At 36.0% G+C, this 15,386-nt stretch overlaps 1 protein-coding gene across 1 annotated transcript in view; it reads left to right on the forward strand.

Annotated features, from left to right (window-relative positions):
• LOC109403618 (ATP-dependent DNA helicase Q4) overlaps nt 1-1,104 on the forward strand; it is a 31,113-nt gene extending 30,009 nt beyond the window's left edge. The window contains exon 9 of the mRNA XM_062853325.1: nt 620-1,104. Coding sequence (XP_062709309.1) covers nt 620-853 — 234 coding nt within the window. The 3' untranslated portion in view covers nt 854-1,104. The remainder of the gene's footprint in view (nt 1-619) is intronic.
• The last annotated feature ends 14,282 nt before the right edge of the window (nt 1,105-15,386 follow it).

Below are 15,386 nucleotides of genomic sequence, written 5' to 3' on the forward strand. Positions count from 1 at the left end.
TCTATGTCTGGTATAAAATAGTTTTAGTTTTATATATTCCAATTAAATTTATAAAATGTTTACTAGTAGCTCTTGTTTACTCAGTATGGATATGGAGCATATATGAATGCGGAATAAATCTTATATTTTGACGTTTTTCGTTGAGAAAATGTGAATTACTTCAAAGGTGACCCATCTTGCCCCGCACTTTTTTCACGGCGCAAAATCGATCACTTTTTAAAACTGCTTGTTTAACATCATATTTTTTATTTCTTGAACTTTTTATCGACTTTTAGCATAGCTAACTAGTGTATTAAAGAGTAGCGGACGAATAAAAACCAATACGATTTGTATTTACAAAGTTATGGTGATACATCCTTAGGTGACCCATCTTGCCCCGCCCCACCCTACTATAATGAATAGCTATAGCAACAAACTCAGGAACTCCATGAACTTATATGTTTGTCTTCACAATGTTTCTTGATTTCTTTCTTCTTTTATTATTGCTCAGTTTTCATTGTGTGTGTAGTTTATTTTACTACTTTAAGTAATTTCTATAAAATTTACTGTTTTTTTTTTTAAATAAAATATCTTTTCCCCAATCAAACGTCCGGGTTTCCCCCCTTTTCCTGTTTTCCAGCTGGACGACATACCGGATGCCCAGCTGCTGAACGACATCCGGACGTTGATCCATCGCTATCCGCAGAACAACTTCAGCGGCCGAGCGGTGGCGCGCATTTTCCACGGTGTCCAAAGTCCCAACTATCCGGCCGTCATCTGGTTCCGGTGCCAGTTTTGGCGAGCCCACACCTGTGTCGACTTCAACCGGATCGTGCGCATGGCCAATGCGGAACTTGTGCGCATGCAAACGTGAGCATGTGGTGGGCGCCAACGTCGAAGTGTGAGCGTGTGTGATTTGTTATCGTGAATTGTGATTTATTGTTTTACTCTGACTACTATACGTTTGGATTAGCTTCCGGCGGATACCTAAATAGAAATATGAACAGCTTAGTCTGTGACGAAGCTTTAGTTATAACCGTTTATTAAACCTTACACCATTAGACTGCTTGTTTTCGTTCTAGGTCAATTAGAAAATTTCATGGCGCTAATAATCAAGAACATTAACCAAAATATGTAAGTATGTATTGATTTTTCTCGCAATTTCTTTTTGATGACCAGCCATTTTAAGGGGAAAATACTTACCTTATTCTTGTTCTTATTTGTATTCTTCTTTTCGACATAACGTCCATACTAGTACAGAGCCTGATTTTCAGCTTTACATTCTATAGATACCGTGCCATGCCCTAATACCTTGTGCCTCCTAATACCGTGTATTTGACAAAAAACTCAAATATTTTACTAAGTGTATTATTTTTTTAACTGAGTAACTAGTTTAATCATTAGCATATCAAATCTTCTTAAGTTAGGCGTAATAAATTTGGCACATATTTACAAAAACAAGCAATTAAAAATATATACAAAAGGTGAGTGCAAAGTACCAATACACGGTATTAGAGCATGGTTCCTTTTGTGTTCCAAATACCGTGTTTCGGCTAAAACTGCAAACTGAAAATATTAATGATACTTTTTACTTTATGGATCAATTGTACAAACCTCTAGGCAACGTTAAACGCACAGGTTCTTTTAATTTTGAACTTAGTTTGATTGATATAGTGATGATTCAAGGGACCACCGATGTATGCGGGCCACATACACGGTATTAGGCACAATGCTATGTTTTACCATTTTGATTTGAACAATGGCTTAAACATTTGGAATTCCATTAGATATATTTATTTTCCATAATACACACAATACGCAATAAAATAGCGTTTAAAAAATCAAGAAACACGGATAATTAATTTTTACAGGGCTCTTTGAAGTGAAGAGCATCCTTAAGGGCACGGTATTAACCGAAAGTTTCATTTGTCAATTGCAAACCCAAGAAGTGAAGTGACCATGTTGCATTCGTATATCGTGCGGTAGGTACGATGATACTTTATGCCCGAGGGTGTCAAGGAAATTTACATTACGAAAAGGTCCCGAGAATTAACCCCTCAATCTTAGGATGGTTGCGCCGAAGTTATTCGTTTTAAGTGATAGACCATGAAAGATGTATCTGGCGGCGTTCAAAACAATGATTGCTCTGAAGTCCTCAAATGAGGGAACTTAATTCTAGAGACAAGGTTTTGTTCCAGAGGGATTGGGATGAGTCCAAGGGTTTCAAGAGTGTCTAATAGGCGGATGTTCCAAGAAGCGCCCGGGGAATTTAGTCAGGCTGGAGTTTTAGCTGCGCTTCATATACAAATTTGGGATAGATTTCAGGGGCTTTCAGAGGGTGTTAGAGATTTGTTTTTGAAGTATTAAACCTTTTCAGAGTTTTATATTCTTGCTTTCACTACGAATCTATATAACGATCCTATTGATAATAACGTATTGTGATGTGAAGACAAATGAAGATAAAGATGCTTTAGGTTTGAGATATCAGACTGGACTGATAATTTATTTGATTTCACATTGGTTCGGAGCCCATCGGCTCAACACATGTGTTAGTGCTCCGATCGAGATTTATCGATTGCTTTTCGGGTGAACATCATTTCCCGAATGTACAGCAATCACTACAGTTCTTCCCCTTTTCAAAGCTAATGATCAGAACTGGCATTTGCCAAATTAATACATTTGATTAAAATTATGATCTAAGAATTATTGACTTACATTGAGCACAAACTAATTCAAAAGTTTTAATTACTACTGTTTTGTGATAACAATCACCACGATCTTTCATTATTCGTTTCTATATTACGCGAAGAGAGCTATCATAAATCAGAATCCGACAATTCACTGCTTTATGTTCAGGAACACCACTTAGTGTCTCATTTAAGCTATTTCGAGTGTTGCTCATCATGTCCTGCCACCTTAGCCCAGTCATGGTCTCTGTCAAACCGCCAAGTCTCCTTCCAGATACTATCTTTCTGCTTATGTAGAGCCGTATTTGCTGTAACATTCCGCGCCAGCATACATAATCAATCTGAAAGACATCGTTTAGATTTTTTTGAAAAAATAATTCAATTAAGTATTTTGTATAACAGTATTTAGACAAACATATATGACAGGCAAAATTTTGGTAATAGTCATTATCACTTAATGATACTGAAATTATCCAGCTCATATTTGAAAACCAGAATTTAAACATCGGTAGATATACACAGAACAGATATAATTGACCAGTGTAATAATTTATAAGTATATCCTTCAAACGAGTAAACTTGATTGCTAGTCTAGCACGTAATTCTATCTTCTGATTAAAAAGGGACTGAGGGCAGTTTCTTAACTTTATGTGGATTACTTTTATATAAACTTTCATTAAATTTTCAACTTTGATAAATTGTCTGATCTGTCGTCGGATGGAATTCTTCCATTTATTCGAAATACCCTGCGACATCAAATGATTGATATTTATGTTAGTACTAACTAACTCAACCAGCATCCGTAAGTTACTACATTGATAGTCCAGTAAGGCAAACAATAGTACAAGCACTTCTTTCGTTTTATTACCCGACATAATTACAGCAATTTCACTGCTCATGTTCATAAGTTGATATTGATGAGATCCCCGTTCCAAACTTAACCAAATTTGGTTCAATATGAGATGAGACAACTGATTCAAATCTAAAACAATCAAATGCGATAAAAATATTTTCATATTAAGTTTGGTTGTCGATAGAATTCTAAAATGTTTGAAATTAAATCCTATAGTTGGAATTTGCCACACACCATCACTAATCGACGAAAAGTTAAATTTGAACAAATAATTCTCTATAATTTTCTTAGCCTCTAGTAAATTACTACATATTTCCGTTTGTAAAACTTTGTCATTGAGGCTGACCTCCATTAAGCAAAACTCATTGATAACATAATCCTTGGTTCCATGAAACATAGCTCCGTTATAGTCAATTATTTTCCACCAAATTTTGCACCTATTTTTGTCCTTTGACGTCACTCGATCTAAAAAATTTGCTAATTTGACTATTTTCTTTATTTTCTATGATTTAGAGCATTCTATTTTAGTTAAACAACTTTGCTATTCGCAACACAGTCGTGGATGAAAATTTAGCCTTTGCCTTTGGTTCTTCTTGACTCGTCCTTTTGCTACTATATGCACAAATGCCGATCGTTGTATCCTATGACTCTCCTCTTATGAAATTTTGCAAAACGCTACGTTTCAGGTTAAAATGTACAACAATTTGTTAGAGCGACGCTAAATGCTATTGAAAAAAAAATCAATACACAAATAGCGAATGCTCTGAACCTTTTTTTTTGGTACGTGGAGCTATGGCCGAAATCTTTAGTTTCATAAAAAGTGAATAAAATGGAGCGATATAATAGCTTTTTATGCAAAGGGAAACTACAATGCACACTGGGCCACGAGCGCGATCTAGCAAGTAAAAACCTCTAGCACTTTAGGAGTGCATTTTTTGGAGTTGGTGTCTTCGGAGACTTGTGTTTATTTTACATGTACTTTAATGTGGTGATAAAAGTTAGTTGGTAATTTGGCCGCATAGGTGGCGCTGCGATGCTAACTTTTTTGTCTTACGTCTTAGAGGTTTCCCGTCTTCGGCAAAGTTGTAGAGCGTGCAAAAATAAGTAAAGTCGCCGAAGACACCAAAGTTGTGTGACTTCAAATAACAAAGATATATTGAAAATAGTAAAATTTAACTGAAATTAACGTTTTTATTACTTTTTTAATGTTATTAGCAAATGTATCACTTTTAACGCCTCACACGTGTCAACCAAAGTAGCCTGCATCTGATGCTACCAACTTTACAGTTTTTCGGAGCAATTAAAATGGTATTTTTAGCAAAATAGTATAAATTACTATGATTTTAATAGTAGTTTTTTTTTTTTGAAAAATTGCAAATTTCTGCAAAATTTGATAAATGCTTCAAAATGTACCACTCAAGATCTACCAGATCTGAAAATTTGACGGAGGTATAATTTGGTGTTTTTGAGATATCTGGATTGAAAGAATCAGTGTATTTCCAAGCTGTTGCAACTGCTTTTCAAATAGTATATGGATAAATAAATAGTTGCAACAGCTTGGAAATACACTGATTCTTTCAATCCAGATATCTCAAAAACACCAAATCCGTCAAATTTTCAGATCTGGTAGATCTTGAGTGGTACATTTTGAAACATTTATCAAATTTTGCCGAAATTTGCAATTTAAAAAAAAACTACTATTCAAAATCATAGTAACTTATACTATTTTGCTATAAATACCATTTTAATTGCTCCGAAAAACTGTGAAGATGGTATCATCAGATGCAGGCCACTTTGATTGACACGTGTGAGGCGTTAAAAGGGATACATTTGCTAATAACATTAAAAAAAGTAATAAAAACGTTAATTTCAGTTAAATTTTACTATTTTCAATATATCTTTGTTATTTGAAGTCACACAACTTTGGTGTCTTCGGCGACTTTACTTATTTTTGCACGCTCTACAACTTTGCCGAAGACGGGAAACCTCTAGGACGTAAGACAAAAAAGTTAGCATCGCAGCGCCACCTATGCGGCTAAATTACCAACTAACTTTTATCACCACATTAAAGAACATGTAAAATAAACACAAGTCTCCGAAGACACCAACTCCAAAAAATGCACTCCCAAAGTGCTAGAGGTTTTTACTTGCTAGATCGCGCTCGTGGCCCAGTGTGCAATGGATTCAACCGGGAGTACAATGAACTTTTGTTGAAAAATAACACGTTTTTTGCTGGTCACCCTATCAGCCTATTTGCAAACGTATTTCAGCTGAGCTGATCAAAATGCGTCAAGGTGTCAAATAAATCTGCACTCAATTCCACTTTTAATGATGCATTACGCCGATTTGCGACACGATAGGCACTTACGATCTTTAGCATTGATTTTTCATCGCAACAGACATTCGTAAAAGCTGTAACCTACAGGTATGGTGAATTACACAAAAAATACAGCACTGAAGATCAACTTATACGTATTCTCAATTAATACAATGTGTAATTCCTAGCAATCACTGGCCGATTTGTATTAACTTCAAATGTTGCACGCAGTGGATGTAAAAATTTATCCGCCTCGTCGACACTTTTATATTCTTGCTTTCACTACGAATCTATATAACGATCCTATTGATAATAACGTATTGTGATGTGAAGACAAATGAAGATAAAGATGCTTTAGGTTTGAGATATCAGACTGGACTGATAATTTATTTGATTTCACATTGGTTCGGAGCCCATCGGCTCAACACATGTGTTAGTGCTCCGATCGAGATTTATCGATTGCTTTTCGGGTGAACATCATTTCCCGAATGTACAGCAATCACTACACAGAGGTGTTTAAAGAAGTTTAAGGGACGTTGCAGAGGGATTCAGGGAGCTAAATGGCTGAAACACCATGAGATCTCCTGAAACGCCTCTGAGATCCACTGGATCGCCATTGAGACACGCTGGAACGCCCCTGAAACTTTTCTGGAACCCTATGGAACGCCTCTGAGACCCAGCCTTTGACAATTCCACTGAAATTTTATAATACCTTCCTACATGAGCGATTCCAAGCAACAGCATCAAAATTAAGGAAAATTTTTAATTCATGATTTTCTATTGAACTGAAACTTTGCACAGTTTTTCAGTTCCATCTAAATCGCCATTTTTCGATATCAAATTTTTATTTAGAGCCACGACTAACTTTTCAAAAGGGTGTATGTGAAAATGGTTCAAAAATATTCAAAAATATGCACAGCAAAAACGGATTGTTCGATTGTTATGAATTTTTCAGCAAAGTTAGATAGCTAAATGGTGATTTCTAAGAAAATATACACTGTGAAAAAAAATCTATTTTATCATTGAAAAACATCATTTTTGTCACAAAAACTCAAATATCTCAAAACCCTATCTTTTTACCAACTTGAATTTTTTAGGGAAAACGGTCCATTGTATTAGCAATCTACCATAAAAATTTGGTGATGGTAAACTAATAAACAAAAAAGTTATAACATTTCAAAAATTTCACAATTTTTACATTTAGTAAAAAAAATTTTTCTGTGTAAATTATTTCGGCCGGGAATCGCGATTTGATGCTGATTTTATTGTTCAGCAAAGTTAGATAACTAAATGGCGATTCCTAAGAAAATATACACTGTGAAAAAAATCTTTTTTAACATAAAAAAATATCATTTTTGTCACAAAAACTCAAATATCTCAAAACCCTATCTTTTTACCAACGTAATTTTTTAGAGAAAACGGTCCATTGTATTAGCAATCTACCATGAAAATAAACAAAAAAGTTATGACAATTCAAACATTTCACAATTTTCACATTTAGTAATAATTTTTTTTAGTGTAAATTATTTCGGCCGGAAATTGAAGTTTGATGCTGATTTTATTGTTAATGGCCTTGCGTGAGTAAAACAAGTTGTTTTTATTATATATTATATATACATATAATATAATATACTATGTACCGTAATGTTCCGATTTTATCACGCCCTCCGCGCATTAGTCGTTTATTCATTAATTTGCTGTTACATTTGAGGACAAGTGTTTTCCCTCTTCTTCAAGATTAATGTTGAAAGCGTGTTTTGCAACGTTAAAAATATTGAAATGGGTATAGATGTTGAAGAATATTACAGGGCATTTTTGAAAAGGGGCGTAATTAAATTGTTTAAACAGATGTCGCTGATGGCAATTTCTCAGTTGTTGTCGTTTTCGAACTTCCTGCGCCCTGCTTTACCGATGATATACAGATGGCTCGTTTGTCAAATTCTAGACGGCAGGACGTGCAAATGCGTAATTTTGTACACAATGTGGACATTTGGGCATAACCAGTCTCTTTCAGTTTATCTATGGTGCTTTCGGTGAGATTTCGTAACTCTTTTGAACATTTTTTTTTCATCAAACGGTCTACAAGAGAGCGTTGAGTTGAAGACCTTTGAGAAAGCGACTGTTCATCTTGTTCGTTAGATTATAATAAACAAAATCACTTATTAATTTTAACTTACTTGTTTGGTGTTGGTGGCTGAAGAAAAAAAATACTATACAATTTTTAATATTCATAGCGGTAGTATTTTTTTGTTTTTTTCGTGAGCATTGTCAGGTATGTATACAGACAAACAAACGTAACACTGGCGAAATTTTCATTGACCACGCCTTCAACGATCATTTTGAATCTTGGTTGTGGCTTTCATAACCAGAAGAGCGCCCATCGTTTTTCTTTGCGTTTGACGTTTCACACTAGCGCCTTCTGATGACGATATTGCACAACGCAGTGTTTCGTGAAACATTTCCACCAGGTGGTGATAGTGTGAACTGGGCGATGAATTTTCACTAAAATTGTTCTAGGCGTTTCGTCTGTTTGTCTGTGGTATGTACCTCTTATGCATTTGTTGTTGTTGAAGTTACTCGCATTCTTCCGATCATAAAGTCTGTTCTCTACACACTTAATTTTGATTACCGAGTTCGGTAATTTTTTGACGAGATTAAAACTGCTGAGCACCGAACTCGTTCAGCAAAAATGCATTGTTTACCTTTTCCATACGATTTTGACAGTTGTTTTACTGAGCCTCAGTAAAATCGATTACCGAAACTACCGAGATCGTACTGCTGTTATAATCTCGTCAAAAAAGTACCGAACAGGCAATTCAGAAATAAGTGTGTAAGAGGGATTTTTTTTGCGGATAAACTAGACGTATACGCGTATAAAAAAACTTTTATTATACAGCTTTTGTCTTAAAAATAAATTCAATTCCATTTTTCTTATAATCAACAGCTTTTCAACACTATCAAGGGATTTTTTCACCAGTCACGTACAATAAAAAGTATGACAATCTCAATATTTTTGATCACAACACTGGATCGCGTCTAAGTTTCAAATAGATACTATAGTAATTACGAATAATCAAACTAAAGTATCATGAAAACAACTTGTTTAATTCAGGCGGTAGCCTTTACAATAAAATCAGCATCAAAATATAATTCTCGAAATAATTTACACAGAAAAAAATTTTTTTTTGTTACTAAATGTAAAAATTGTGAAATGTTTGAAATGTCATAACTTTTTTGTTTATCAGTTTACCATCACCAAAATTTTATGGTAGATAGCTGATATAATGGGCCATTTCCCCTAAAAAATTGAAGTTGGTAAAAAGATAGGGTTTTGAGATATTTGAGTTTTTGTGACAAATATCATATTTTTTCAAAGTAGAAAAAGAAATTTTTTACAGTGTATATTTTCTAAGGAATCATCATTTAGTTATCTAACTTTGCTGAAAAATTTATAACAATCGAACAATCCGTTTTTGCTGTACAGCTTTTAGAATATTTTAGAACTATTTTCGCATACACCCTTTTGAAAAGTTAGTCGTGAGTGAATATGAAGGTTTAATATCAAAAAATGGCGATTTATATGAAATTGAAAAACTGTGCAAAGTTTCAGATATTTTTGAAATGGTCGCTCAGGATCGACTGACATGACTCCGTGGAATTCCTCACATGATATCCCCTGGGACTTCCATGGAAAAACCCTGAGACCTCCTGGTGCCCACTGAAGCCCCCGAGACTCTTTAAAAAGCCCCCGGGAACCCTTAAGGTTTCCACATACGTCTCTGAGACCCCTTGACACGCCCCCAAGAACTCCTGAAAGGCTCCCAAAACTCCCCCTTGTGACTTCTTCAAACGCCTCTGACATCCCCTGGAACTCTCTGAGTTGCCCTAAAACGCCTCTAAGACCCCATCGAACCCTCCTGAGACCTCCATTAATGCTCATGGAGCCTCCCTTTGCACCCATTTATAAATGCACCGCTGGTCACTGTTGCTATAGCTACCGTCATTGCACAGTGATGGTCCGAATCCACGTTTTTGCAGGAACAAACTTCCTATCTCTGTTACCGTTAATTTGAGGGAATTTTATTTAACAGGGAAAAACCTGGAATACTCAGGGAATTTCTTGAGTACTCAGGGAAATTTTACTCCGATAAAAAAAAAACAATAGGTTCTATGAACCTGGATTTTTTCCAGAAATTCCGTCAGAATTTCTTTCTGGAACTTAAATACCTCCTGGAATATTCCCCAGGATTTCTTATAAAATTCTTTCCGCATTTTTGACGCTATTTTTCTTGGTATTCCTTTTTGATTTTTTTTTTTCGTTTTTTTTTAATCTGTATTAACGAGATTTTTAGCCCTTCCCCGTAACGTGGGTAGATCACCTTAGAATGGTGCGTTGCGGTGTAAGATCTACCAAATCAAATTTTGATCTTGATATTTACCGTATTTTTAAATACTCCAAGATCAAAGTTTGATGCTCTTTTCCTTGTGTTTTGTAGTATTTGTGTTTCAACGTACTGCTAATTAACATTTTATTTCAGCAGGACTCAGGTAAATGTATCGTACGATATAAATAATATTTTTAAAATATGTTACTGTGGCGAGCGTATCACTAATATGTAGCTTATTTGACGTACGATGTTAATATTATTTTAGATTTCAGATTATCAACCGAAGAATCTAGTAATTCAACCAAATGCCAACAAGATGACGAGGAAACCAGGATGAATTGGGCAGACAACTGATTCGAAGCAGTCTAACAATGGTGTGCCTGAACGTTAACCAAGCGTATCCTAGTGGAAGGAAAAACCACTAACAACACCCAAATTCCCGTGACACCTAGGCCTGAGAGATCGTAGAGTTGTCTACATTTTTCATAGGTGTCCAAAACTAACCATCCTTTCCCATTCCTCAGCAGTCGCAAGGACGTGGCCAGGACAGTGCTCGACCATTGGAGGATTGCGTCAGTCTTGTCTAAGAGTCAGAGATTAGCCCCAAATCTTTGTGCTTTGGTTCGGACGGGAAGGAGGCAACCCTCATAACAGCGGTCTAGGACTGTACCACCTACGAATTTGTGCGACTCGCTTAATGCTAATGCTAATGCTAATTAACGAGATTTTTAGCCCTAGGCTAGTTCATCTCGGGACCCACGCTTTACTTCCCTTCCGAAGGAAGAACTCACATTTTGTGAGTTTGTCGGGAGTGGGATTCCTTTCAGGATTCCTGATTTCCAACCGATTTCTCCTGGAGTGTTTCACGGGGATGCTATTTCTTCCCAGAGTTCCTCCAGTGTTTTGCTCAAAGAAATCTTCGTAGGATTTCTACAAGAATTTATCCTGAATGCTCTATAAGAATATCTGTCGGGATAAATCGTAGAATTTCTTTCAGCACTCCTCACGGAAAATTTACCCGATTCCTTCCGGTGTTCCTCTTGGGATTTCCTCAGAAGATCTTCACAGAATGTCTTTCAGAGTTGCTAAAGTAGTTATTCCTGGGGTTTCTACTCAAGTTCCTCCAAGGGTTTCTGAAGGAGTTTTCACGAATTTACTACAAGAGTTCCTCAAGAGATTTCTTTCATTTTTTTCCTGTGATATCTTCAAACCATTGCTTTGGGCTTTCTTCGAAATATTCTTCCTGGTCACCTACAAGCATTTGTTAAAAGTTTTCGCGAGGTTTATTTTGAAGTTTTACCTGAGATTTTTCTCGGAATATCTCCTGGAACTTCTCTAAGAAGATTCCTTCCTATGTTGGTCATAAGATGTCTCTCAGAGTTTTTCTTAATTTACGCTGGATTTTCTCCTAAGATTTTTTTTCCAGAGTGCCTTCTGGGATTTCCACAGGAGTTATTGTTGATATTTCTCATTAAATTCTTCTCTTGCATTCTTTCAGAGCTTCTTGTAGTTGTACCGGATTTCTTGCAGTGATCCACCTGAGAGTTTTTACAGATATTCTGTGCATTATTTCCAAAATTCTTCCCGGAATCTTTACCAGAAATTGTCCCGAGATTCTGGATACTCCTTTAGGGATTTCTCCCAAAGTAATTGGAGGGATTCTTCTACGGGTTTTCCTCAGAATGTCTCCTGAGATAATTTACGATATACCTTATAGAAAATTCATGGAGAAATATTCGAGGGAATTCAAATAAAATCTTGCGAGAAACTCCGCAAAGTGTTATTGAAGAAATCTCGACCTGAGAAAAAAATGGGACATTTCGAAAAAAGTTCCTGGTAATAGTTATCCTGAGAAGAAATATTAAGGACATCCAAGGAGGAATTCTGAAAACCTCATGGAATCCTGAAAGCAGCTGCGGACGAAGTTCCGCGAGGAAAACAAGAGGAACATCGGAAAACTTTCAGTAAAAATCCAATAGTTTAGGGACAGCTGTCCCGGAAAACCACTAAAAAAGACATGGACACTGGCTTCAGCCGGCGGCTGTACCGATTGAACGAAACTTAACACGGAGTGGCTACGGATAAGAAGCTATTCTCGTGAAAAATTTCATCGCTCGGAGCGGGATTCGAACCCTCATCCACCCGGAATCTAACCGCATGGCTACGAGGTTCAACCAATGACATTCTTGAAGAAACTTTGAATAGTTTTGGATGGATCTTCAGGAGGAATCCAGCGAGAATCTCTAGAAATATATCGGAAAACCTTTGCAAGAAATATGGGGACGTTCTCAAACAGATATCTCATGTGAAAGAATCCTGCGGAAAGTCAGGGAGAAACTTTGGAAGAAATTCCAGGAATTATGCTCAGAAATCTTGAAAGAATTTTTGAAGAGTAGGGGAACTTACGTATTTTCGGCAGTTTTATTCTCTTCGTCATGGGGGGTTTTTTGAAACCTTTTGAACTCAGAGTTGGCATCAAATCCTTTCCAACCAAGCTGAATATGATCAAGTGTCAGGCAATTTGGCCGGCATAAATACCTCATGACGAAGAGAACAAACCTGTCGATGATACCCCAAGTCACCCTTTATAATTTTTAGAAAATTTGGGTTATTTTTTGAATTATAAACTTTCAAAATTTCATCTGGAAAAACCTGGAAAACTCAGGGAATTTTATTTCGAGTTACGAGTAGACACCCTGTTTCAGAGAAGTTATTTGCATTTGTTTGCTGCATCTTTTCTATTAACTTAACTCAAACCATTCAATTCGGTTCACTGGCTTCCGAGATCTGACAGTTGGTTAAAACATCGTGATTTACGAGAACGGTTCTAAATTCGCGAAAGATTAATTAATCGACCTCAAATTTTTACCAATGATGCACATATAATAGGTTGACAAACATTCAAAATTTGATAATGTTTGATGTACTCTATGAAAAGTTACAGCATGTTGAACTTTTTTGTGAAAGAAAAAAAAGATGCCTATTCCAAACATTTTGGCCACCCCATGTATCTTTAAAATTGTATGAGTTATATGTACTTTTTCAATTTTTAAGCAACGCTACCTATATTCCAACAAAATGAAGCTCACATAGGTAAATATCTTCGTAAACATCCTGCCTTGTCTTGTTGTATGTCGCGGGTTGAATTAGTAGAATAAAAATGTCATTACATATAATAAAGGACAATCATGGCTGGCTTGACTACACAACACTTCGGACACAGGACACAGAGTAAATACCTGTGTTCCATCCCAGGAAACTAAGAATCAAGGAGTGACATGAACCTTCTTAGCATCGTCACCCCCACCGATTTTCATGTTTTTCGCTTTCAAAAAGGCTAAGCGGTTGGTGCGAGATGTCCCCACTCAATAACTTTCTTGTAAAACCAATAACGGTGCACAGTAGGCCTGGCTGCTTTAATGCTTGTAATACATTTCGATGTACTGCAAGCATTAATAATGACAAGAAAAATGGTAGAATTAGTCGATTCTTTCATTTTCCAGGGTTCTTTCAATAAATGGCTGTGTATGTGTAAACTATACGAGACTAGACTAGACTGTGCTTTCTGAATAGGTGCTGGGTACTCCGGTACCCTATAGCCTGTAGGCCACATAAGGGTTAAGAACTGTAGGATTGTTACAACAGCGCGGATTTCGCGGATTTGGCGTGGATTTGCCCCTAGAATTAAGCCTCTAAGGATCTCTTCTGATATTATTCTTGAGATCTTTGTGAATAAACTTCATCTTTTTCATCTTAAAAATTCTCAAGTGATACACCTGATTCTTTTTTTTTTTGCACGGGTGGGATTTTTGCAATACCTCAGTCAATTTTTAACCGATTCTCATGAAATTGTGTACACATGTAGGCACGATTAGAACTATCTGTGTAGCAAAAAAACGAGCCGTGTAAAAAAGAATCGTATTTACAAAAAAAATCTGTAGAAATATCGAAAAAAATTACTAAAGAAAATTCTCGAAAGTTTCTTACAAAACTATACGAATTTTTAGTTGAATTATAAGGTAAAGCACTTCTGAAATACTGGAATCCCACTGGAAATTGGATGAAATTCCACAAAATATTTCTTCGGAGACATTCTGCAACAATTTTTCCAATATTTTAAATACGGATATGATCATGAAACGTAGCTACAACGCATTCAACCCCCAGCTCCAAAGTCGTGCACGCTGACTGTAAAAATAACAAAAAAAATCAGTCGAATTTTCTTCTAGGAATTTCATTACAAATATTTGTTAGGAATCCATGGCTGGAGTAATTCATCAATCAGAAACCACTAAAAGAACCACTGTAAGAATTGATTTAACGTTGGAATGTTCAGAGTGGTCCACCACATAGTTCTAGCGCCATTTCTAGTTAAAATCCTTAGATCATTTCAGCAAAATCTATCGAGGCACCATGGAGGAAATCTATAAAAATGCTACCAATCCCTGCGAAAATTAATAACACAGCGTAACAAAAATTAACTTTTTGTCTGTCTCAAGAGCAAACTTATGTGTCTTCGAAGGATTTTGGGCCGCTGAATCCGAATCCGGGCTCAGATTTGCTCTAACACGTCACAATTTTGAGCTATACCTCAATTTATAGGGCAAAATATGCGATTTTGGGCTTTTTTGACTGCAAACCATTAAACAAGGAAATATTTTTTTTTAAGCAATCAAAAGGTTAATTGGTCAATTAACATCTAAATCAACGACTCATGCAAAATATTTCGTTTTACCAAATCGAATTTGATAGTTTTAAGCGATTTATGTTAGGTACGATATTTCCCATACAAGTCACCCTCCAAAAGTTGCATGCAAGTTTTCATACTAACATAAAATGCTTAAATCTATCAAATTTGATTAGGTAAAACGGAATATTTTGCATGAGTCGTTAATTTAGATGTTAATTGACCAATTAACCTTTTGATTGCTTAAAAAAATATTTCCAAGCTTAATGGCTTGCAGTCAAAAAAGCCCAAAATCGCATATTTTGCCCTATAAATTGAGGTATAGCTCAAAATTGTGACGTGTTGGAGCAAATCTGAGCCCGGATTCGGATTCAGCGGCCCTAAATCCTTCGGAGACACATAAGTTTGCTCTTGAGACAAAAAAATGTTGCGCTGTGTAATAAACAATTATGGAGGAAACCCCTGAGGAATCTTT

The sequence above is a fragment of the Aedes albopictus genome, chromosome 2 (assembly GCF_035046485.1).
Source record: "Aedes albopictus strain Foshan chromosome 2, AalbF5, whole genome shotgun sequence".
Taxonomy (NCBI): domain Eukaryota; kingdom Metazoa; phylum Arthropoda; class Insecta; order Diptera; family Culicidae; genus Aedes; species Aedes albopictus.